This window comes from Gossypium arboreum, chromosome 12 (genome assembly GCF_025698485.1).
Source record: "Gossypium arboreum isolate Shixiya-1 chromosome 12, ASM2569848v2, whole genome shotgun sequence".
NCBI classification, from domain to species: domain Eukaryota; kingdom Viridiplantae; phylum Streptophyta; class Magnoliopsida; order Malvales; family Malvaceae; genus Gossypium; species Gossypium arboreum.
In genome coordinates, this window is record NC_069081.1 from 112,855,311 (window position 1) to 112,878,185 (window position 22,875).

The following is a 22,875-nucleotide window of genomic DNA, read 5'->3' on the forward strand; positions in this document are numbered from 1 at the left end:
AAACGCATGACTTTTTAATTAAATTTATGATATTTCATACCTTTCTTTGAATTCTAGTAATACTAGTAACATGTAGCTTTGGGGGAGATGGAGAGAGAGTGGTGGTGGTGGTGGTAAGACAAACCTACAAGGTCATGTAAGTTCCCTTTCAAAGAAACGGGGTCCTTTAATTCCAAAAATTGAGAAAAAAAAGCCTTGGTTGCAGCAGTAAACCCACCCATGCATCAGCCTTAGTTATCACCATCATGAAAGACAAACTCTTGGACTTGGAGACTGCGTCGTCTTCTTATGATCAACTTATCTAATTATCTTAATTTTATATAATTTTCTATTACGATTGAAGAGTTAGTTAAATCAAGTCAATATATATAAACAACATCAACCATTAAAGTAACAATTTTTTTCTCTTTCTTGTTGGTTTCCTAATTTATTATCTTTATTTCAAATACTAAATTTTTGTTGAAACTCTACATATACTGTTAATTTGTTTTGTTGATTTTTTTTTGTGTGTTTATAAAAGAAAAGAAAATCAGAATTAGTTAGCCCTCGTATTACAACATTCTCTATTATAAATATATTATAGACAATAACAGGAGAAACATCATATTTACTATGATAAATGGCGAAACACAAGGTCAATCTAATTAGTTCATCTGTCACTTTATTAAGCTCTCATAGCACGTGATTAATCAGAACCAACTAATATCGTGATATAAGTCCTTTAATTCTTCTGGAAATTGGCAAACTCTCCTCTTCACTTCCTTTAACAATATCGATTGTTTCCTTATAATCCACTTCTGACACAACTTTCGTAGCACCCCTCTCCTATGTGATCGAAAGTCTCTCATAGGCTCCTCATAATTCTGCCTCCGATATGGGACATGAGTCAACCCCTTTACTAAAACCTCAAATCCAACAATCATCATGATTTCATGTAATTCTTCCTATTATTGCCATAAAATTAAAACTTAATATACATCCATCCGTATTAACTTTAAACCATTTAAAATTTAAAAATCACCCGACAAGATAATAAAATTTGTGATCATACTACCTCTCTTTTTTTTAATTATCTTCTGACTACGTATAAAAACATTTCATTTCTTAATAGTTTTAGGGGGAAAAAACACATACACACACAAAAATATAGATAATGACAATTTTACACATTATTGGGTGAGGCGTGAATAATCATTTCGTCCATCCAAATTTATATGCTGATACTGACATGGGACCATACATATTACTTTGAAATGCCTTAGGCGCTAGGACTTATATGTAATTAAGCTATTTACTAGTGGCCTAAATATTTGCCCTTTTTCCCCCTGAAAACAGATAAAAATAAGATTTTTCAGATCCAACCCAGCAGCGCAGCCCCAAAAAGAAAGTAAAGTAAACTTGGAAGTCAGCCCTCCTTCTCATTTAAACTTGGCAAAGCGTCACGGTTCTAAAGATACCTCATACCCCACTTACCCAATCATAATCAGACACGTGGTGTCGTATTTGTTCGCGCTCCTCTTTTTTACACTTACGTGGGATCTCTCAATCTCAAATCCAACGTCCGTTAGAATCTTTTCTTCAATTGCGTCGTCGGCATTTCCACTCCACACCATCGCCGATCCCCCCCCCATTACCGCGTTAGGTCTCTCCCCAGATTCCCCCCACCCCCGTTATTATTATTTTTATTTTTAATAATATTCATATTTGTAAATTAAAACCAAACATTTCATTTTTTTCTCATTGTTCCATTTTCTTTTTCTCTCAAATTACGGTTTTATATTTCTTCTTCAATTGTCTTCTCTGAAGTTCACTTGATCTTGCTTGCTTTTATCTCTTTGTTTTTTTTAACTTTACTGTTTTCTACTTTTTCTTTTGTCGTCTCTTCGTCGTAGATTCGCTTTTGCGATTCTCGAGTTCACCGGAAATGTGGAAATCGAATACTCGGATTCTTTGAGAAATGATAATTAGGAAACATTTATTTTCTGATTTCTAGATTTGGAAGGTAAAGTGAGAGATGATAAGAGATCAAATGACTTAAGCGGCACTACTTTAGCGGAAGCAAGGATTACGATCTAAGCTTCCAATTTTGCTTGGGAGGAAATTCGGTTGTTGTTGGTGGAATTTTTGAGAGGACTGAAATGTCGAAGGTGGTGTACGAAGGATGGATGGTGAGATATGGAAGAAGGAAGATCGGCCGATCTTTCATACACATGCGATATTTCGTACTCGAAAATCGACTTTTGGCTTATTACAAGCGAAAGCCACAAGATAGTCAGGTGTTTTATTATTATTTTTAGAGTTCTTAATTTTGTTTAGGTTCTTGAATTAAACATGTTACTGAAGCTTTTTACGGTTTTTTAAAAATTTGAAATCGTTTTTTTGGGATCGGAGAAGAGAGAAAATGCTTATTTAGAATGTTAGTGCAATTATATTTTATTTTAATTTTTAATAATAGAACTTGTGCGGCTGGCGCTGCTATGCTTTTAGTAAAAGGAGGAGCATCTTTGTTTACAAAGGTGTCTGAAATCTCTGGGTTACTTCACTGTTTAGGGAAAAGAGAACAGAGTAATTTTTATTTTCGTTTTTCTTTTGAAAAGGCTGTTTCATTTGACTATTCGCTCCCCCGGTGGTCTCATTTAGGTTCCAATCAAGACCCTTTTGATAGACGGAAACTATAGAGTGGAGGATCGAGGCTTGAAGACACACCATGGACATGTGAGTTTCCCGTTTTATATGTGTTTGCCTGTTATAACATTTGTGTTATAATGGTAATGACAGTACAAAAACAATGCTTTCGATGGCTGAGAACTTAGACTGTCCAACTTCATATATATTCATAGTGTACACATGCATGTACTCGAGTGTGTGCATAAACATATTGTTAAGTCATGAATAATTATCCATTTCTCTTGCTAAAGATAACTTTGTGTTTTCTATTATCGACTGTTATTGATTTAGGACTCTCCTATTGACCAATTGTAGTTTTATGCTTTGCTTAATATATTTTACTGCTCTTTTCTTCCTTTTCTTTCTTTTCATCCCGACTCATGCATGCTCTTATTGCCTCAGTTTTTGCATGACAGTTCATGTAGTCCACTATAATGTTCCATTAGCATTTATGCTCTGGTGCATGATGAAATGTATTCGTTTAGATGGAACACTCATTTATACTTTATTTTAACTTGCTCACAGTTTATGTTTTGCAGATGCTTTATGTTTTGTCTGTTTACAACAAGAAGGAGAAGTACCACAGAATCACGGTTTGTTGTTTTCATTTTCCTTTTCTTTAATGGATATAGTAAATGAATACGCATTCTTTGATGCTTAATAACCTGAGCTTGCTTGATTGGTTATTCAATTTGGAGAAATTGAAACAAGTTCTTGGCATCTTCTCTCTTAGGCTTGCCACTATGAGGGGAGGGTGTAGGAATGGATCCCTTGCTATTTATACTTTGCCAAATTAACAGTGGTTTTTTTGCGAGCTCTATGCTGAATGACTTAGGTCACATTATCAAATAGTGGTCTTGCACTCGCTTTTACCATATAGACATTATCAAATAGTTGAGTTAAAACCCTATTTTTTGAGTTCCGAACTTCAATTTATTGTTATACGGGAGTGAAAGCTTTTCATGATGGAATTAGAGTGGTATCTGTTTAGAAGTGATACTATCCATTGTGTTTCTCTTTGATTGTGCAAGCAAAACTGACACATGCTTCAGATTTACTATGTGGCTTCTTTGACCCGTGTTCATTTTCAGTTTTCGCAGTCTTTGTGTCCTATATATCCTTTTGTGAAATCTTATGCTCTTGAATATTGGGAACCTAAAATAAGTCATGTTTGTATACTTCTTTCTAGATGGCAGCATTCAACATCCAGGAAGTCCTAATATGGAAGGAAAAAATAGAGTCTGTAATTGATCAGGTGCATATCCCGCTTTTTGCATGTTTTGGATTTGCATTGTGAACCTGCTTTCTTTATCAACTTTTGTCACAATGGTTTAGGGTTACAGTTTCTTTACTGAATTGAATGTGTTTTCTTAATATGTTAACCCGTTAGCCAGACTGTTTCAATTGTCTAGTTACATTATTTTTATATGCAGCATCAGGAGCCCCAAATTGCTAACGGTAACAAATATGTTTCTTTTGAATATAAATCTGGGATGGATAATGGGAGGACTGCTTCTTCTTCGGACCATGAATGTCAGTAAGTGCCTGTCTATCACTGTTTTTTAATTTTCTGTTGGTTGTATGTGCTCATAAAAGTGAACGCTTCTTATGTTAGCTGTGAGTCAGCTAGGTCTGTGGCTGAGGACTTCAGTCGAGCTGCCTGAGTGCCTAGAATTCTTTGAGTCAAATACTCATGGGCTGAGGGGTATTTTTTGTAAATGAGTGGGGGAAAGTTAGAATAATTAGTTGTTGTATGAAGAGGTCTTATATTTTGTGGGACTTCATCCTCGCCTTACATCTTCTGAAGTATTGCAACTTCTAAAATATAGCATACATGAAATACATAAATATTTCATGGTTGGAGCAAGTAAATAGTTTTGATAAATAATAGCCAAAGCCTTGTGACTGGTCTGCTGGTTATGATGAATATCAAATGGTTCAATTGCCTTGCTTTACTGTTGGTTTAATGCATATTATCTGCTTCTTGTTAAGTTTATTGGCAAGCTGAATAAAGCACTTGTTCATTTGCTTCAATTTCTATTAAAGGTTGATTGTAAATCAAAATGAAATAAGGTGCCTTGATTCTTATCAGTTCTCAGCCTTTCCCTGATTTTTCTCTCTCTATTTTTATTTATTTTTTCCAATGTCAAGAGAAGTCATTTGTGATCCTTGGTCAATCTTGAAATTTCTTTATTTATTTTTTCTTAAGGTTCAGTGCCCAGGAGGATGAAGTTGGTGCACCATCAAGTTTGCTAAGGAGAACAACAATTGGAAATGGTACACATTTGATTTTCTTTCTCATCTACTTTGAACTATTTAGTTCAATTATCAGAATCTCAACATTTCTAGGAAAAATATCAGGTCCTCCGGATTCAATATTCGACTGGACACAGGAATGTGACTCAGAATTGGCAAATCACAATGCCAACAACCAAGCATTTTCTGGAAAACATTGGCGCCTCCTTCAATGTCAAAATGGTTAGTTTTTCATTTTATTGGCTTTAAGGTTCAATCCAGGTATGAAAATCTCAAAAAAGTAGTTTGTACTGGAAGGGTCTTTTAATTACCACGATACTGTAGTGGCAGTGAGAGATCATTATGAAACTAAACTTTTTCTTTGATTTGACAGGACTTCGCATTTTTGAAGAGCTTGTTGAAGTTGATTACCTTGTATGGAACTATTTCATTGCTTTCTTTATGCCCTGTATTTATTTTTCAGTCATAAAAATGTTTTGGTTATTAAATATTGCATATATTTTCTTAATGCAGCCAAGGAGCTGTAGTAGAGCAATGAAAGCTGTAGGTGTTGTGGAAGCTACTTGTGAGGAAATTTTTGGTCTTGTAATGAGCATGGATGGAACTAGATTTGAGTATGTTTTGTATATTTTCAATTAAAAAATATATATTGTAGTTTTCAATGCCTGAGACAAAAATGCATACCTTTTTTCATCCACACAATTTGTTTTAGACTTTTGGCAACTTTCCATATTTTATTAGTATTTTATTTATCTTCTGCAGGTGGGATTGTAGTTTTCAGTACGGTAGTTTAGTTGAAGAGGTAGATGGGCATACAGCTATACTTTATCACAGGCTTCAGTTGGATTGGTTTCCTCTGTAATACTTTATCTCCAATTTAAGTGTTTTCAGTTTATGCTTTATTTCATTGTATATTTATCCTTTGAAGTAGAACTGCCATAGTTTGTTTTGTTTTGGAACCAAAGTAGTCAGGAAAACACATAGAAGAGCTTGTGAATCACCTTTTAGCACATTTCTTTGATTGTTGATATTTTAGCTAACCAAGGCATATAGGAAATTCCAGATGTGGCCAGGTTAAGCTTAGTCTGGATACATGTACCAAAAAAAGGGATGAGATTAAAGGAAGGAATGAGAAAAGATTAAATTCACTGTATCTTTAAAATAGAAGGAAGAAAAAGAAAGAAAAACTGTGGAAGTGGGAAAAGACATAAAGACATAAGAGAAAAGACCTAGAGAGAGCATTTACTTATTATGATACATAATAGGAGTGAGCCTACTTATTATTCAAGGTTTATGATCACTTATGTTCACTTCATTGAGGATTATTTATGCAACATTATGGAATATTTTTAGATTTATGCTAGTTTTCAAAAGATTTCTTCTTTCTTCTTTCTTTATGAAGAATGTGCAATTTTTCAAAGAATGTGCAATTTTTCAAGGTTGTTGCTCTGTGCTTTTGCAGGTTTGTATGGCCCCGTGACCTTTGCTATGTGCGTTATTGGCGCCGAAATGATGATGGAAGTTATGGTAAGTCTTGCAGATTTACATATTGAACTGTATGCTTATTTTTCTAGCTTCAGAATTTTAACTTCTTTTCTCGTCTTGATTATTGTGCAGTTGTATTATTTCGCTCTAGGGAGCATGAGAATTGTGGCCAACAACCAGGATATGTGCGGGCTCATGTTGAAAGTAAGCTCTATGTGAATTCCTTGGTTGTGCCAATACTTGAAAGATGAGTATTTAATTTAGAGTATATTGCATACTATGTACTAAATTTCTCAGGTGGAGGGTTCAACATTTCCCCCCTGAAATCTCGAAATGGGAAGCCTAGAACGCAGGTGCAGCATCTCATGCAGGTTGATTTGAAAGGATGGGGTGTGGGTTATGTTTCATCATTTCAGCAACACTGTCTTCTTCAGATGTTGAATAGTGTTGCTGGTGAGTTATTTTCTCTATCCTGCGTGTTAAAATTTATGGTTTTCTGGGAATTTGACGTCACATTAAAAGATAGGATGCTTTTTCATGTTTCTATAGTTTAGTTCTTTTTGTTCTCATATTTCAATAACATAAAGAAATAGGGAAATATATTCTTTTTGTTGTGATATCAATCTGCATTGCATCTTGACATCCCACACTTGTCCAAATAATTATCAACTTGAAGAAGAAGAAAAAAAGAGAAGAAAAGAAAGGTGTGAGGAGGTGCGAGGGGATGCCATTCCTATAATATATTTTTCAGTCTGATATTAAGGAAACTTCACTCCTATAATATTTGTTTCTTGCTCATCTACCTTCTGAAAATTGTTGTTACCTATCATGACAGGATTGCGTGAATGGTTTGCTCAAATAGATGAAAGAGGTGCTCCTCCTAGAATTCCTGTTATGGTCAATATGGCCTCATCTTCAGTTTCCTCAGTTAAGACTCAAAAGATAGATGAGTTATCTGTTCCCCCTGGCCCTTCTCTTGATCAAACAAATGCTGCAAGCAGAAACTCTGTGATGATGGATGAATACTCTGACGAAGATGAAGAACAAATGCCTGAGGCAGAACAAGAGGTTTTATATTACCCTTATCTTTAATATTTTTTGTTTGACTTATTATTAACTATGGGGTTTATTGTTTCCTTAAAATTTCCAGGCATGTCCAACAAAAAGCGACAATGATGCCAAGAGAACAGGTGGTGGTCCTAATAATATTATATTGGTTTATTTCGATGTGATTGAATAAGATTTTTAATTTATGAGTCTGACTTCTCATCCCAAATATACTATATGTTTGATGAATTAAAGCCCCCAAAGAAGAACCATTTGAGAAAATTGATTTGTCATGCTTTTCTGGTAATCTACGACGTGATGACCGTGAGAATTCTCGTGATTGTTGGAGAATTTCGGATGGTAACAATTTCAGAGTCCGTAGCAAGCATTTTTGTTTCAACAAAACAAAGGTTCCCATTCTTTTGCTTGTTACTTCTAGTTACTTTATTTACATCTAAATTAATATCTTATGTCTTTGTTTTGTTGTTACTTTTTCCCCTTGTATGCAATGAAGATTCCTGCTGGGAAGCATTTAATGGATCTTGTTGCTGTTGATTGGTTTAAAGACACAAAAAGAATGGACCATGTTGCTAGGCGTCATGGCTGCGCTGCACAAGTGAGTCTGAGAAGTTACCATTTAATGTTGTTTGCCTCTGTCCTGTTCCACTTCAGAAAGCCATTTTTTAGTATTTCAGTGATATATTAAATAATTCGTACTCCATTTGCTATGCATGGTTTCTCTGTTCTGTTATTTTGTTTATTAGGGAAGTGCCGTGAACATTGTAATCCACATGGGCAAATGGAATTTGATTGCATTAAAACTGATTGGTTCACTTGTATTTTTGAGTTGCATACCTTGCTGGAGTAACTCCATAACCTGCCTGGTAGTTATTGGAATTAGATTCAGGCCATGCATGTGGCATATCAAAATATTTGTCAGGTCAATCGGTTAGGTTGCAAATTGGAAGTATCAGTCCTTTGCCCATCCTCGTATCTTGAAGCCAAGACTTCAGCCTAGGAGGCTAGGACCTCATACTTCTGTAGTAGTGTACCGGGGGTAGAACCACAACCTACATATTCACATTTCTTGAACAGAAATTATATCTTACAGATTCAATACAAGCTAATCAGGAAAAAATTTCTGGAAATGATGAAGGATTAACTTAAACCAGTAAATTTAGTAAAAGGAACTTCAAATTAGGGTAGCTGGTTGTGTTCCTACTATGAACAAGCCACACTTTTTTTTTCTAGGGGAAAAAAAAGGAATGAGTAGGAATCACATTTATTGGTTGATTGCATTAGATCTGAACTGACAGTTAACGGTTAACCTACCATTCTCCTAAGAACCTAAGCATGTACTGCTTAGGTGTTTCTTGGGTTGTCACTATCAACTTTATAGATGTAGAAAACCTATCAATTCTCTATGGAGTATATTTTACAGGTCTTTTCTTGTCTTTGTAGGTTGCTTCAGAAAAGGGGCTTTTCTCTTTGGTCTTTAATGTTCAAGTAAGTTTCCATAATGTTGGTAGTGTTATATCTCAGACTGATGGATCATGACGTTGTCTGATTATGTTATTTTTGTTCCAGGTTCCTGGCTCAACCCACTATAGTATGGTCTTTTATTTTGTGACAAGGGAACTAGTACCTGGGTCCCTTTTGTATCGATTTGTTGAGGGTGATGATGAGTTCCGCAATAGTAGGTTGAAGCTTATTCCCTCAGTGCCAAAGGTATCTATCTTTTTTCATCATGCAAAGATAAATGTTTAAATCAGGATGTTTAGACAGTTGGAAGCAGTCTTCATCATAACTGTGCCTCCTGAATTTTTGTCATCTATGGACTATGCTCTTTATTAGTCTGCCAAGTCCATATCACACACTTGATGTGTGTCACCATTCAAACAATGTACTTTATTCTTAAAAGCTCCTATACGCTGTAAATGCTATTAATTGACTGCACTGCCCTCTTGAGTATGACAAATGTGCCATCTAGATTCTCATGAGCAGTTTCTGAACGTGATTGTCAAAATTGTTTTTATTAATGCCGTAGGAAAACTGGAGTGTAAGTTTTTACATAATATAACACAATTTTTACTGGATCATTGGTTTCTAGTCATGTTCTCCATGATATTCTTAATCCTTTTGACTTCCTTTTATGCATTCGAGCATGAATATATGCATGTTAAGGGTGTACTTAGTTAAGTGGAAAAGTGGAATGACGAAAAAAGGAGTGGAAAAGTGGAAAGAAAATAAATTTTGAGTGTGTTTGGTATGAAAGAGAAGAGGAAAGAAAACAAAAGAGATGACCATTTTCTATCCTAATGCATAAAAAGAAATCATTCCAAACTGGAATGATAAGAGGAGAAAATGAGAGAGATGTAAGTTCAAAATTCTGCATTTTTCAAAAGTTTCATTTCCTTTCCTCTCATTTTTCAACTCTGCCAAGCAATTGGTGAAAAGAAAATTACTTCTTTTTTTTCAATTTTTCAATCTTTCTTATCAAGCACATTAATGGAAAATGTATTTTTTTTCTTTCTATTTTTCTGCTTCTTCAATGTTCCATATTTCTAATTTTCTTTCCACTCTACCTAGCAAAGCCTAAAAGAAATAACAAGGTGGATTTGTCAATATTACATAGGTTTTGCTGTTTCAAAGTTACAATTGGTGAACCACTTTTCTAACATAGCTACCTTTAATTAAAGTTGGACATAGTCCTTATCTGCAAACCTGATCCTTAAGTAACATATTGTTGTTGTAAATTATTTTGTTCGTTTAATTGTAATTTTCACTTTGCACCTTTGAACTTGTTCTGAATTGTTCACATTGAATTTTGCAGGGATCATGGATTGTGCGACAGAGTGTTGGGAGCACCCCTTGTTTGTTGGGAAAAGCAGTTGATTGCAACTATATCCGTGGTCCCAAGTACTTAGAGGTAAGGATCCTTATGGCTTCTTTGTAGTACACATAAATGTAGCATTAAGCAGGGGTCCTTGTTACTGATATGTGTTTACTTGTTCATGTGTCTCTCTAGGTTGATATTGACATAGGTTCCTCTACGGTTGCTAATGGAGTTTTGGGGCTTGTCATTGGTGTAATCACAACATTGGTGGTTGACATGGCTTTCCTTGTACAGGTACGTTCTTCTAAAGCACCAGTTGTTGCTTGTTCATTGTTGATGGTAGCCATAACACATACCAACTTGCTAGCAAAGAGAGTCAGTAGGAAGCAGCATAATCTGATGCAATCAATGTTGTAATGCACATTATTTTCATTATTAATGGCATTTCAATAGCAAAGAGTGCATGATAGTAATATAGGGGGCTCCAGGTAGTAGTTTTACCTAATTCTTAACCACAAAGCGTGGCTAATGTTCAAAACCATTGCCCATTGTTGCTAGAAATTAGGCATGGAGCTCTAAGTTGCATTAGTGGCTTACTTTTGTTGTATTAAAAGTCTTGCATGTTTTCTTTGCTGCCCACTAGGCAAATACAACAGATGAGCTGCCAGAGCGGCTAATTGGTGCAGTCCGTGTTTCTCATATAGAGCTATCGTCTGCCATAGTTCCGAAGCTGGATGCGGATCCATCACGATTGTATTGACCACACACAGTTCATCTATACGGATTATTTGTTCTAATATTTCATTCACATTTCCTCTTTTATCATTCAACATTACAAAAAAGAAGCCGTCACTTTCGTTTTTCCACATAAGATTTTCAGGAAATGTAATGAAAATTTTAACTTCTATATATAGAACAAAAAAAGTACATGGATCTCTAAGATCAGGATGCCCAAGCAAAAGAAATTAATAAGGTAAATAATAATCCTCAGAATATGTCAATGAAATACAAAGGAATTATATAAATAGATTCCTCCGTGACAGAAACCTTTGTGCTTAATGTGCATTCAGGTTAACAATAAAATCCTTGAAAGCATCCAAAGTAACAGTTGAACTCGCTGGGAAACCCTGCTGAAATTTAGTGCTAAGCATCACAGCTTGCGTTTTAATCTCTTCGTTTCCCATGAGCTTCTCAATCCCTTCAGCAATATCATCCTTCTTGATATTCTGTTGTGCCAGATTATCGGAAATCATGCACCCCACTTTGAGATGATTCACTACCAATTTGGCATTGGAGTGCTGGTCGCCCCTAATAGGCCATGCCAATAATGGCACCCCACGTCCGATTGCTTCCACGGTAGAATTCCATCCACAATGTGATAGAAACCCACCCGTCGATGCATGGCTTAATATTAACAACTGAGGTGCCCATCCGTGTATGATCAATCCTCTTTGACCGACCTTTTGGTCCAAACCATGTGGGAAGTAACCCTCTTCTTCAAAGACTACATCATTGGAATCAGGTTGGTTCCCTAAGAACTGAGGTGGGCCAGGTGGTGGACCTGGTCGGCCCGACCCATGTTGGATCACCCATATAAATGGCCTGTTCGAGGCTTCTAATGCATCAGCCAATTGCTGGAACTGTTGTTTGGTGGGAGCAACTTCAGTACCGAAAGACACGTATAGCACTGAACCATGTGGCTTTGAATCTAACCATCCCATCACTTCATCTTCCGTAACGTTCGATTGTTTGTTGGCTCGGATTTCACGATCGTGGAGTAAGGAATCGGATGATTTCCAAAACTGTTGGGGCAATAGGGGCCCAACACCCCAAACTGGTTTACCAATTTGGAGCCTTAAATAGTCAAGAAATGGGCCTTCAAGCTCATGGCAACTATTCAGCATTAATGCGACTGAGTCCTTGGCAGTTTCCATCCATTGTGGTTGTCCACCTGGTTGGGGTGGTCCCATTTTCGGTGGTGGATGTCCAAGAGGAAAGCCGTGCGCTGCCGGCGGTGGTGGTGATCCTGGAGGCCCACGTGGAAACCCGAAGCCCCCAAGCTGGGGAGGAGGTGGTCCAGGTGGTGGGCCTTGTTTAAGATCGGAATCTGTCAAAGCCATTTCTTCAGGTAACCCAGGAAGCAAAATTGTCTCTCCAGGCTTGATATCTACTACGCGAGCCTTCCACATGGCGAACTCCAGAGCTGCTGAACACGCACCCGAGGTGAAAAACGCAATTGTTGGAATCTTAAGTTTCTTGAAAATGTCTGCTGTCCAATCCATCATATTATCTATTACGGCACAGGCAGGTTGGGAGGTATTCTCCAGCAGACTGGCAATGCCCTGAGCTAAATCTGAGTGATGATGATGGGGGCCGGAACTGAGCTCTGGTGGAGTAGGCGGTGAAGAGGGTATTTGGGCAACCTGAATGAGAGGATGATCATGGAAGGAAGAGGGTATAGAAGAAGAGAGATTGGAGGAAATGATGAGAGTAGCTTTGAAATTGCGAGAGGCTATGTGCTTGCACAGTTCCATGGATGGGAGGAGATGGCCTTGCCCAAAGAACGGAATCACCCATATCTGGCTTTCGCTCGACATTCTTGTTGAAATGAAACAGCTTTGGCTTGGTGATTTCTCAATATCCAAACACGATTGATTCACCCAATTTATAGAGCGGGAAAAGGTAGGAATAGGATGAGATGAAGACTTAGAGGTTAAGGTTTTCACTGGTAGGTGGTCAAGGAAAGAGGGTTGGACTTGTAGTTATGAAAAGTGAAGAGAACCAAATACAAACAAGTCATCAATAATGATGAACAATCTGGAACATTCCGTGATACTGGATTTGTCCAATGAAGAAAGTTCAATTAAAGTAAGGGTCTATAAAGCACCGGGAAACCTCCTCTTTCCAGTGTCATAAAGGTGCCCGACACGGACACACCACCGACACGGCTGGATACGTATCGGATCAGAAAAAAAAAATCAAATTGAACACAGTCACAGAAACAGAGAAAAAGAAACAGAATAGAGAAGAAAGACAAGGAAAGATGGGGAAGAAAAGAAACTGAAATGAAAAAAAAAATGTGGAGAAATGGAAAGGGGCATGAAGCTGAAAATTTTGTGCAGCTCATTATTTATAATTATTGAAGTTCTTTTAGTACATAATTATTAAAGTAAGCAAATATTATGCTAAATATATATAATGTTTGTCTAATTTATTTATTTATTTTATTAAATTTTAATTTTTACATAAAAGATTAATTTTAATTATAAATAAATAAATAAAATTATTAATAATTTCATTTAGAAAAGAAACATTATCATGTTATTATTGTCATGTCCACTATACTCGTATTCTAATTCTTTTTAAAATTATCATATCACTATATTCGTATCCTATATTACATTTCTGCGTTCGTGCTTCATTAAGTAAAAATGAGAGATCTATAGAATAATAAGAGGGCCAGAAATGCTAGGGTAAGCAAAGCATAGACTGGGAATTTCAGCAGCCCTTGAATTGCATGGATCAGAGTCAACAAACCCGAGGATGAGATTTGATAATTGTGGCTATTGTGGACCAAGACACGATTAAAGCAACAGATGATCAAGGAATTTGTTAAGAATTAAATTAATAGAATTTATAAAAATATTAAAAAGTAAATATATCATTATATTATAGTTAAAGAAAATGTCACTGTCATTATTTCATTTATTATGATAAACTAAACAGTTTAATGATAGTGCGAGATCAGCTTAGAGATTGAATTATCGGGTTTAATTATAATTTAAATGTTTTGTTTGATTTTTTATGTTAAAATTTAGAATATCTGAAATGATTTACTCTTGCCACAACCAAAAGGGTATGCTAAAGCTTTGATTCAAACAGGTTGCTTGAAGGCAATCAATGCTATTCAAAATGGATATTTAGGATTTTAAGCAGATGTTAGGCATGTCCTATGAAGAGAAATTAAATTGATTGTTTAACAAACATGTTTTCTATTGAGATTGATGATATGCTGAGAGTAACACATGTGCATAAGGAATTGATTTAGCGAGACAAAGCTGCTGCTACTTTTGTTATCTCATTTTTTATTCACCAAAATTGCTCTTTCTTCCTCGTTATATGGACACTAATGTGTCATTGCTGTGCTTTTTTTGGTTTCATTTTCTTCTCTTTTTTTGGATAGAAATTGGGTTTCAATTTAATATTTGATACCAATTGCCTTTCGTGTGTGCTTTGACTTTTGATCATCTTCTGTTGAAGTTGAAGAGTTTTTTAAGAAAAAACTCATGAAAACATGCGGTTTCCATTTACAGCACTAACAAACTTGTAGCTATGTCTGGTCTTTTAAGTCAAAAGCAATGGAATCTCCTTCAACTTCAAGCTTAACATCTTTGCTGTTTTCTCTCCATCTCCCTCCATAATTCTGGAAAGCAGAGCAGTTGACCTTGTTTAAAACGTTGAAGTTTGTTTCTTCCTCACCATTCCCTTCGCAATAATTTATATCAATCGAGACTCTCTTTTGGGCTTTCTCTAATATTGCTTGCAAGTACTTCCCTTGCGCATCTATTCTCATCTGCAGTTTCTTCTCTACCTACAGTAAATACAAATTACAAGCTTGAATAGCAAAATTTGCCAACTAACAGAATATACTACTGTTGTTCTCTTAAAGGGTAAATTAACCTCAAGTTGCTCTTGCAACGTCTGTTGTACTTCCACCTGATTCTTCAATGCTTCTGCCACTGGGATTTGTCTGTTTCATTTGCATATTCAGTGCACTTTTGACAGACCCAAAAACGAAAAACAGTCTGAAAAGATGATATCCTAATTTGATTCTCAATTTCTAGCCGCTGTAAAGTCTGATGTAACCAGTGAATACTCAAGCAGAAGCAGAGGTTCTGATTACAAAGCAGAAATGATAAATAGAGTTGCGAAGTACCTTTGCTCACTGTCAGCTCTTGGTGAATTGGTGATGATAGTCCCTGAAAAATGATTGCGACATTGTACATATGAACTCCCTAAATTAAGGAATTGCAGCCATCACCACAACAACCAACTTATCACCATTTTAAGAAATATTTGTATATTTCTAATCAACAAACTTACCACCATTTACTTTGTTTAGGTCTACTGCATTTTGTTTCCGTGTCTGCTGTCCTAGTCTGTATTTCTATAAAATAAGCAAAATCACCACAGTGCAATGTTAAAAAAAAATAATTGAAAAGCAAAAGGGAAACATGAAGCTTGAAAGCATTAATGGCATTGTCCTATGCTATTTACCTGTAAATGGCTCTTCAAATGGTAGAGTGTTAAGCCCTTCATGCCCATCAACCTTAGGACGGACTTCGGAGTTGCTTCTGAAAGCAGAATTTCACAATAACATCAGACTACAATGTAAAAACTATGCCAAGGTGATATTTCAATATACTTATATCATTTCATTAATAATAAAAAAATAGAATTACAATTTAGTACAAGAAGAAGATTCTACTTAACGAAAACCAGAGTATTTTTCTACTATAAAAATTTTGCTAATAACTCATACACGAATGCCTTATTTGTTTCGTATTGTCTATAACCTGCTTCTTGTTGCACCGTTTATGAAGGAAATTGAAAGATATGTATCTAATTGCAAAAAAAAGTAGAAACATCGTAAAGAGTTAGAGAAGACTAACTGTCAGGCCCACCAAGTTTAGTTACGGCATCGACAAATCGGTCGTGAAGATCAGCCGTCCATCTCAGTCTCGGCTTCTGGTCTCTGCTCATCACTACCTCATTTTCGTACCAATAGTTCCCTTCTCCACCACCGCCTCCACCATAGCTTAATCTCTCCATCTCATCAAATTCTCTCCTTAAAACTGAAAGGGAGTTGATTTTCCAAATGTCAAATAGGATTCTTCTGAGAATGAGAATTGTAAACAGAGTTTTTGCTGCTTCAACTTCATATAGATTAGTAGAGTATTTTTATTTTTGATTTACTCAGAAATGGACAAAGAATTTTTATATCTTAACCCCAGAACATGCAGAGCAAAGCTCGGTGACGAATCTTAAAAGCAAACAAACATGATTTGCATTTACAACAAAACAAGCGCAGCATAATAATTTTCTCCCACTTCTCCGGTCTACATTTACGTTAGGCGTTCCACCGTTGATTTTCCTAGTTTGATGATCCAACGGTTATTTGAGAGACAATAAAAGTGGATGCAGCTTGGAGGGAGACGTAGCAAATTGGTAAAAAGGTGCCAGCGTGTAATATTCGGCGGCAAAAGAGAGGAATGGAATATTCGATGAGTCACGTGGCGGGCCCACAGACGCAAGCGTCATTCAGGATACATCGTCGTCTTTCCACATGGCGTGGGCCGGCAAGAAGGCACGTGTCATATTATCCGTCAATAACGGGGGACTCAATATTTGCAATGGCTCGACCCCAACATGGAGGTAAGGTGCAATGCCCGTAAAAAAGCCAAAAATGGTGCCCAACGAATTAATTAATACAAATTTTATAGTATTTATTTATTTATTTTAGAGTTTTTGATGAGGTGCTACTATATATTTCATTGTTGATGTATAGTGAAAATATAAATATATGTATAAATTATTAATCAGCGAGATGATAAAAGTTTTTTCAATCGGTTGAAAGTTTAATATTTATTTTAGGTATAGAGTAATTTTAAAATCTGTAGCTAGTATTTATCTATTTATTGAACTTACCAAACGTAAAATATTAATCATTAGACTCGTTCAAGTGAATATTTTGGGCAACTAAAAAAAAAAATTATTAACCAGTTGTTTAATATATGTCTAAATGGTCCTTAGTGAATCAATACTAAACCTTTTAGATTGGTCCTTAGTTCAATTTTTGTTCACAAGTAGACCTATTTATGGGTTGAACTATTCGCCCAGGCCTAAAGGGCTGTCTGAAATTCGAGAAGATTTGGGCAAAAATATTAAACTCGAAAAATGGGCTTAAGTAAAAAAAAATGCCCGTTTAAAATATGAGCCGAACTCAGGCTTGAACATTCAAGACTTGAGCCCGGCTCAACCCGACCAGTTTTAAATTTATAATACTTTATATTATGTAATTTAGAACAAATTAAAAAATAAACTAATACTGAATATATAATACTACTCTAATGTAAACATTAAAAAATGTTAAGATGACTAAAATTTTCAATAAATAAAAATGTATAAAAATATTAAATATTAAAATAAAATAATATAAATATATTAAAAATATATGGGCGAGCCTAAAATGGGCTTAGATTAGTCTTTTGCAAATATAGACGAGTTTAAATAAAATTTTAGATTGATTTACGGTCGGGCCGAGCTTGAACAAACGTAGAGTATATTAACATTATACTTAAGCTCGACATAAACCTGATTGGCCCGGCCCATGAACACCTCTATTCACAAGTATAATTAATTATTAGTTATTATTTTATCATATAAAATTTCTTTATATATAAAGTTACTGACATCAATAAAATTATGCAAAAGCTATTTTTAATTTAAAAAAATAAATGAACTGAATTGATTCAACTGTTAGAATTGAATTCTACTCGTTTAATTGCCTTTAATATTCAATTTGATTTTTTGTTAAAAAATTAAAATATTGTTGAACAGCCATAAATTTTTTTAAAATTCAATCTAAACATCAACATGCACAAAATATATACTAATTTTTTAAATAATATTATATATGTAATGCATTATTAATACACAAGTAGGCGTAGCTGGGTGGCATGGGCCCCGGCCCCCCCCAAAATAGAAAATTTTATTTTAGGCCCTTGAAATTTTTAAAATTTTAAATTAGTAAATGTAAAATTTCACTTTGGCCCCCCTAAAATTATAAAAATTTAATTTAATCCTTTATAAATTATAAAAATATAAACTATAAAAAATTAAAATTTCATTCGGCCCCCCCTAAAAAAATTTTTTGGCTTCACCCCTGTACACGAGTCTGGTACACTATCATTGAATTATATTTACTCACTTCATTAATTAACAAAATAATGAAGTACCTATACATAAATATCCCTAAATTTATTTAAATTGGAAAATTGATATACATTCAACACCATCTCAATAGCTTATTATGACCATCATCATCTTATAAATCATCATTTATTACGTTTAAATAAATTTACGGATATTTATTTATTTATGTGTCTTCCAACATTTTTATTTTACTTTATTTATTAATGATATGATAATTTGTGATTTATTAGTAATACATAAGACTCATATATTGAGAGGAGAGGCGAATTCTGGGGCTATCAGGGCCCAACTCCTTTAAAATGAAAAATTTTATTTTGGCCTTTAAGAAAAATTTTAAAATTTTAAATTAATAAAGATAAAATTACAATTTAACCCTCTAAAATTATAAAAATTTAATTTAATCCTTTAAAACTATAAAGATATGGACTATTAAAATTAAAATTTTATTTTGGCCCCTAAAATATTTTCTTGCTTCACCCTTATTGAGAGTGTATTTAAAATTTAACTGAAATAAAATGATGAATTCTTAAAGAATTGTGAAATAATTTTGTACACCATTAAAAATAAAGTATTTTTTATAAAAAAGCATTTTAATATGCATAAAATTATAAAAACATTAGAGACAACTTATTACCATTTAAAGGGTAGATATACCTTATTACATTATTTTCTACAATTTTAAAATTTTAATTTTAAAAAATATGTTTTATTTTGAACTTTAAAAGTTTTATTTTTTATTTTAATAAAATTATATATTTAAAAAAATTATTTTATTAAAATATAATATTTTTAATTTTGTTAATAACTATGCAGTTTTAAAAAGTGAGTATCAAATTGAAAAAATTGTAAATATTGAAGAGCTAAAAGTTATTTTACCTTTATTTTAATTACTACTACAACAACACTAGCAATAAAGTTGGATGGGGGCTAATATTTTAAATAAAAAACACAAAGATTCAATGTTTACAAATTAAAGTATAGAAAAGAGTATGCACATTAAAAACCTTTTCTAATATGGTAGTTTTACACCTTGTCTATATATATATACAATTAATATTTTAACGATCCAAACGTTATATTTCATATTCTATTGACATATATGGTTTATGTCAAATTTAACGTGAATTTAAAATTTTAACTATTTGTTTTATGGAAAACTTTCAATCGCTTAATAAATATTAATATATACAATATCTTAGATTGATATGATAATGATATCAAATTAATTTAAAATTTTATATGCATGATAAGTACAATTATATCGATAGATTCAACAAATGGATTCGTTAAAATATCAATCGTACAAAAATATATGAGAAGATCTGAAACTATTTTAATTTTATACAGATATAAGTGGGCCTCTCCCTACATATAATTTCTAATTTTTCAGAATATATAATTTTTGACTTATATTTGAAAAACTGCATGTAGTTTATTGGATCTTAGTTCAGTTGGCATCGACATTGTTGTCAATGTAAGAAATGTAAATTCGAAGATATTAAAGTATATTATCTTTTTATTTAAAGGTTGGGAGGGATATGAGTAGTTATAATATTGCATATAAAAAAATCTTCATGTATGCATACACTAAATCAAAACATTTTTGATACAACAATTGCCCATTTAAAATTCAAATCCTCCGTAAGCAAATTAAAACATTTTTTATTAACACAAATGAATAAAAAAAAAAAACAAATTCAACATTTAGCCTAAATTATTTCAAAAGAATTAGGATTACAAAAAGGAAATTACCTTCTGACGGTAAAAGAAAACCCTTTAATTATTCCCTTTTACTTGGTTCCTATTCCTATGCAGCTTCCTCTCCCACAGCCTGTTTCTTTGCATTGCCATCAACTTTGCTCATGCTCATGCTCATGCTGTCGCTCTCATCCAAGCCCTTGGAGATGGGTGAAGCCGTCTCGCCGTCTTCACTCACAAGCCCTGCGGCTACTGCTCCTCCAACGTCGCTTATGTTCGCATATATCGAAATCACCATCGCCACTGCTGCTGTGCAGAAAGCGGTTGCGAAAGAAGTTCCAACATTTCCAGCAGCGGCTCCCGACGCTATTGCAAAACCTAAACAAGTTCCCACCATTTTCACCCACGAGTACCAAACTGCAAATGCGCCTTCCTTACCAGCTGGTGAACAGTCCATCAACAAAACTCGCCCAAAAGCATGCAAGACTCCTGCCGATGTGCTTTGCACTGCAGCAAAAATCAGTATATGATGTCTCTGCCAGTTCCCCTTTCGGAACTGGAACCCTGTTCCTGAAGTTACTAGTGATAAAATGAGTCCAAGCAGATGCATTTTCACTGCATTTGCCTTAAAAACAAGCTGAATTGGTTGCAGCAGCGGCAAAGAAACTGAGGGGAAAATGAAATAAATTAACCAGAAATAGAGCAAGAACACAGGCTTGAGGCAGAGTTGTCCAACCAAATAAAGTACCCCTCCTGTGAAAATGCACATTGATGTGAATGAAGAAAGCCAAACAATAATAAGGCTTCCAAGTCCATGATGATATTTAAAAATGGAGAGGAAATGATTTGTTGGTGAAGGAGAGGTAATGGCTTCCCCAGGCCTCAAAGTAAAGACGTGAACTATTCCAGCTAGCCATTTCAGTCCACTGAAAATGGAGACCACCCACAAGCCAGTAAAAATATCTTGAATTCGAAGCATATAATACACGAATGCTGCTATTACAGCAGACCCCAAGCAACCAGCGGCTGTGGCATAGAGCGACAGCCAACTTGAGACACCTCTTCTAACTGGGAAATGATGTCTTTGAATGGTGGTTCCAGAGAATCCTCGGACCATTAGGCCATGATGGCGGGTGTGAGAAGCAGTAGCAACGATAATGGCAGCCACCACTGGAGCAATATATATGGGGAAGATCCATGTGACTTTGAAGAATCCAACAGGCAGACAAAATAATGCTCCAATGGCTGTTGCAGCTCCAGTAAAAACTTGCAGGTTCTGCCCTTGGTCAAGGTTGGTGGAAATGGAACGGAGTGCCGGTGCAGCCAGAACTAGGCCTATTGCCCAGGAGATTGAAGTCCACTCTAAGGGGGAAACTTTGGAATTGCCAACTGATACTGAACGCTGTGTAAGTCGCTCATACCTGTAATATTTAAACGCGTATATATTATTAATTGCATGATCTTAAGCTGAAAATGATTCGAGAAATATATACCAACTCAACGACGCTTACAGTTTCATTTCATTGATCTTACAAGCCAAGCCCTTGGCACTCTCGCTCCATCCTCGGAGTGGCTCAGTAGGTTCCTCAACTATTTGACCGATAATTAGAGAAAACACTACAGGTATAAGAACTGTATGGACAAAGTAAGAGCACAGTTCATAGGCATACCAAGCCCAAATTTCCTGTCTCGTAGGTTTATGCTCAACCCTCGAATATGTGCTATAAGCTTCCTTATTAGCTCTCTCCAGTTTCATGGAAGTGCCACCCACGTCAAAGATCGACCTAACGATAATTTCCCTTTCATTTGATTCTGGTGCATGGACTAGTCCTTGAGTGTTTTGAAATTCAGAACTCTCTTCTGCCATGTTGGCTGAGTCTCAGCTTTGTTAGATGAAAATTTTGTTGTTTGGGAAAATGAAGGTATACACAGAGTACAAATAGACAAAGATGATGAAGAAACAATAGACGATAAAAAAAATATTTGTCGAGTAACGAGGTCGGCAGTCGATTGGCACTAGGCAGAATGGTGAAGGAAGAGAGGTCGCTATGAGGGTGAAATTGAACAATGTTGGAGAGTATGAGAATAATAGAATATGTTTCATTGTGGTGTGAAATTTTCAAGAGTTTGGGTTTGGCAAAGCAAACCTCGTTGTGTTCATTTATGAATTGATATCGTGGGGATAGATTTGGCATCATTCTTTTCCCTCATTCACATTTTGTCTTTATGTGTTCTTTTCAACTCTCAGAAGGAAAAAAGATATATATCAAAGATCTTGTTAAGAATCATCAGTGATATAAACAATGTAAATATCCATCTAAACTAACATTGTTTTCTCAGTTCCTGTACCCAAATTAAAGACCCGCGAATGGGCTTGACAATTTATTGCTCTAAATTTTGATGGGCATATTCACACTAAAGCTGAGAGATCATGGAATTTTTGTCCACAAGTATTTAGCCCAAGACTCCGGCCTAATTAAATATAACGGTGATTTTACCTTAGATTTTAAATGAAAATATTAATTTTTTTTCTATTTTAATTTATCAAAATTGAATTTTCATACTCATTTACAAATTGAAAAGTTAATCCAATTAAGATAATATTGTTAAATTAATTTAGAAATTGATAATTCAAATACTTATATGCCTATAATTAATAAAAATAAATAATTTAATAATTTATATCCAACAAATTAATAAATAATCAATAATTTAAGCTCATATATTTATCAAAAACGGGACAATTTCTTAATATTTATAAAGTAAAAATATTAAAATTTAACAAATTAAAATTGAAGGATTGTTTATTCAATTATAATAAAATAGATATATAAAATTCAAAATTAAATCAAATGAAAGCTATCCCATCCATCCTTATTTAATTTTTGAAC

At 34.7% G+C, this 22,875-nt stretch overlaps 4 protein-coding genes across 8 annotated transcripts; 1 reads left to right on the forward strand and 3 right to left on the reverse strand.

Annotated features, from left to right (window-relative positions):
- The first annotated feature begins 1,335 nt into the window (after positions 1-1,335).
- On the forward strand, positions 1,336-11,231 carry LOC108479284 (protein ENHANCED DISEASE RESISTANCE 2). Of its 3 annotated transcripts, none has more exons than XM_053023662.1 (23): positions 1,336-1,642; positions 1,893-2,276; positions 2,641-2,715; positions 3,207-3,260; positions 3,857-3,922; positions 4,101-4,204; positions 4,877-4,944; positions 5,029-5,145; positions 5,297-5,337; positions 5,437-5,537; positions 5,686-5,781; positions 6,386-6,450; positions 6,541-6,612; positions 6,706-6,861; positions 7,244-7,476; positions 7,559-7,598; positions 7,711-7,865; positions 7,970-8,071; positions 8,917-8,961; positions 9,043-9,183; positions 10,289-10,384; positions 10,484-10,585; positions 10,935-11,231. In XM_053023662.1, exons 2-23 carry the CDS (start codon positions 2,139-2,141, stop codon positions 11,049-11,051), a joined length of 2,184 nt encoding a protein of 727 aa, XP_052879622.1. In that variant the 5' UTR covers positions 1,336-1,642; positions 1,893-2,138; the 3' UTR covers positions 11,052-11,231. The 3 variants fall into 3 exon arrangements, with proteins under 3 accessions (XP_052879622.1, XP_052879621.1, XP_052879620.1); XM_053023661.1 differs by having other exon boundaries at positions 1,994-2,276; XM_053023660.1 differs by having other exon boundaries at positions 1,336-2,276.
- LOC108479285 (scopoletin glucosyltransferase-like) lies at positions 11,165-13,387 on the reverse strand. Its single transcript, XM_017781787.2, has one exon. It carries the CDS (start codon positions 12,886-12,888, stop codon positions 11,347-11,349), a length of 1,542 nt encoding a protein of 513 aa, XP_017637276.1. The 5' UTR covers positions 12,889-13,387; the 3' UTR covers positions 11,165-11,346.
- Positions 13,388-14,482: 1,095 nt separating this feature from the next.
- Positions 14,483-16,365, reverse strand: LOC108479286 (myb family transcription factor PHL11). Of its 3 annotated transcripts, none has more exons than XM_017781790.2 (6): positions 15,964-16,365; positions 15,569-15,645; positions 15,395-15,458; positions 15,228-15,270; positions 14,972-15,041; positions 14,483-14,882 (listed from the first exon to the last, which is right to left on the reverse strand). In XM_017781790.2, exons 1-6 carry the CDS (start codon positions 16,121-16,123, stop codon positions 14,622-14,624), a joined length of 675 nt encoding a protein of 224 aa, XP_017637279.1. In that variant the 5' UTR covers positions 16,124-16,365; the 3' UTR covers positions 14,483-14,621. The 3 variants fall into 3 exon arrangements, with proteins under 3 accessions (XP_017637279.1, XP_017637277.1, XP_017637278.1); XM_017781788.2 differs by having other exon boundaries at positions 15,228-15,306; XM_017781789.2 differs by having other exon boundaries at positions 15,228-15,306; positions 15,976-16,364.
- A 3,728-nt stretch (positions 16,366-20,093) lies between these two features.
- Positions 20,094-21,851, reverse strand: LOC108477717 (uncharacterized). Its single transcript, XM_017780223.1, has 2 exons — positions 21,496-21,851; positions 20,094-21,405 (listed from the first exon to the last, which is right to left on the reverse strand). The coding sequence occupies exons 1-2, from the start codon at positions 21,849-21,851 to the stop codon at positions 20,094-20,096; spliced, it is 1,668 nt and encodes a 555-aa protein (XP_017635712.1).
- Between the last annotated feature and the right edge of the window lie 1,024 nt (positions 21,852-22,875).

Bases quoted from the DNA above. Each gene is read 5' to 3' on its own strand.
- LOC108479284 (XM_053023660.1), top strand. From the start codon at position 2,139: ATGTCGAAGGTGGTGTACGAAGGATGGATGGTGAGATATGGAAGAAGG. The intron at 5,338-5,436 runs GTATGGAACTAT...TTCTTAATGCAG, and splicing joins TTGTTGAAGTTGATTACCTT to CCAAGGAGCTGTAGTAGAGC. The intron at 6,613-6,705 runs GTAAGCTCTATG...TAAATTTCTCAG, and splicing joins TGTGCGGGCTCATGTTGAAA to GTGGAGGGTTCAACATTTCC.
- LOC108479285 (XM_017781787.2), bottom strand. From the start codon at position 12,888: ATGTCGAGCGAAAGCCAGATATGGGTGATTCCGTTCTTTGGGCAAGGC.
- LOC108479286 (XM_017781788.2), bottom strand. From the start codon at position 16,123: ATGGAGAGATTAAGCTATGGTGGAGGCGGTGGTGGAGAAGGGAACTAT. The intron at 15,646-15,963 runs GTTAGTCTTCTC...TTCTGCTTTCAG, and splicing joins TAAACTTGGTGGGCCTGACA to AAGCAACTCCGAAGTCCGTC. The intron at 15,459-15,568 runs GTAAATAGCATA...CTTATTTTATAG, and splicing joins ATTTGAAGAGCCATTTACAG to AAATACAGACTAGGACAGCA.
- LOC108477717 (XM_017780223.1), bottom strand. From the start codon at position 21,851: ATGGCAGAAGAGAGTTCTGAATTTCAAAACACTCAAGGACTAGTCCAT. The intron at 21,406-21,495 runs GTAAGCGTCGTT...TAAATATTACAG, and splicing joins AAGATCAATGAAATGAAACT to GTATGAGCGACTTACACAGC.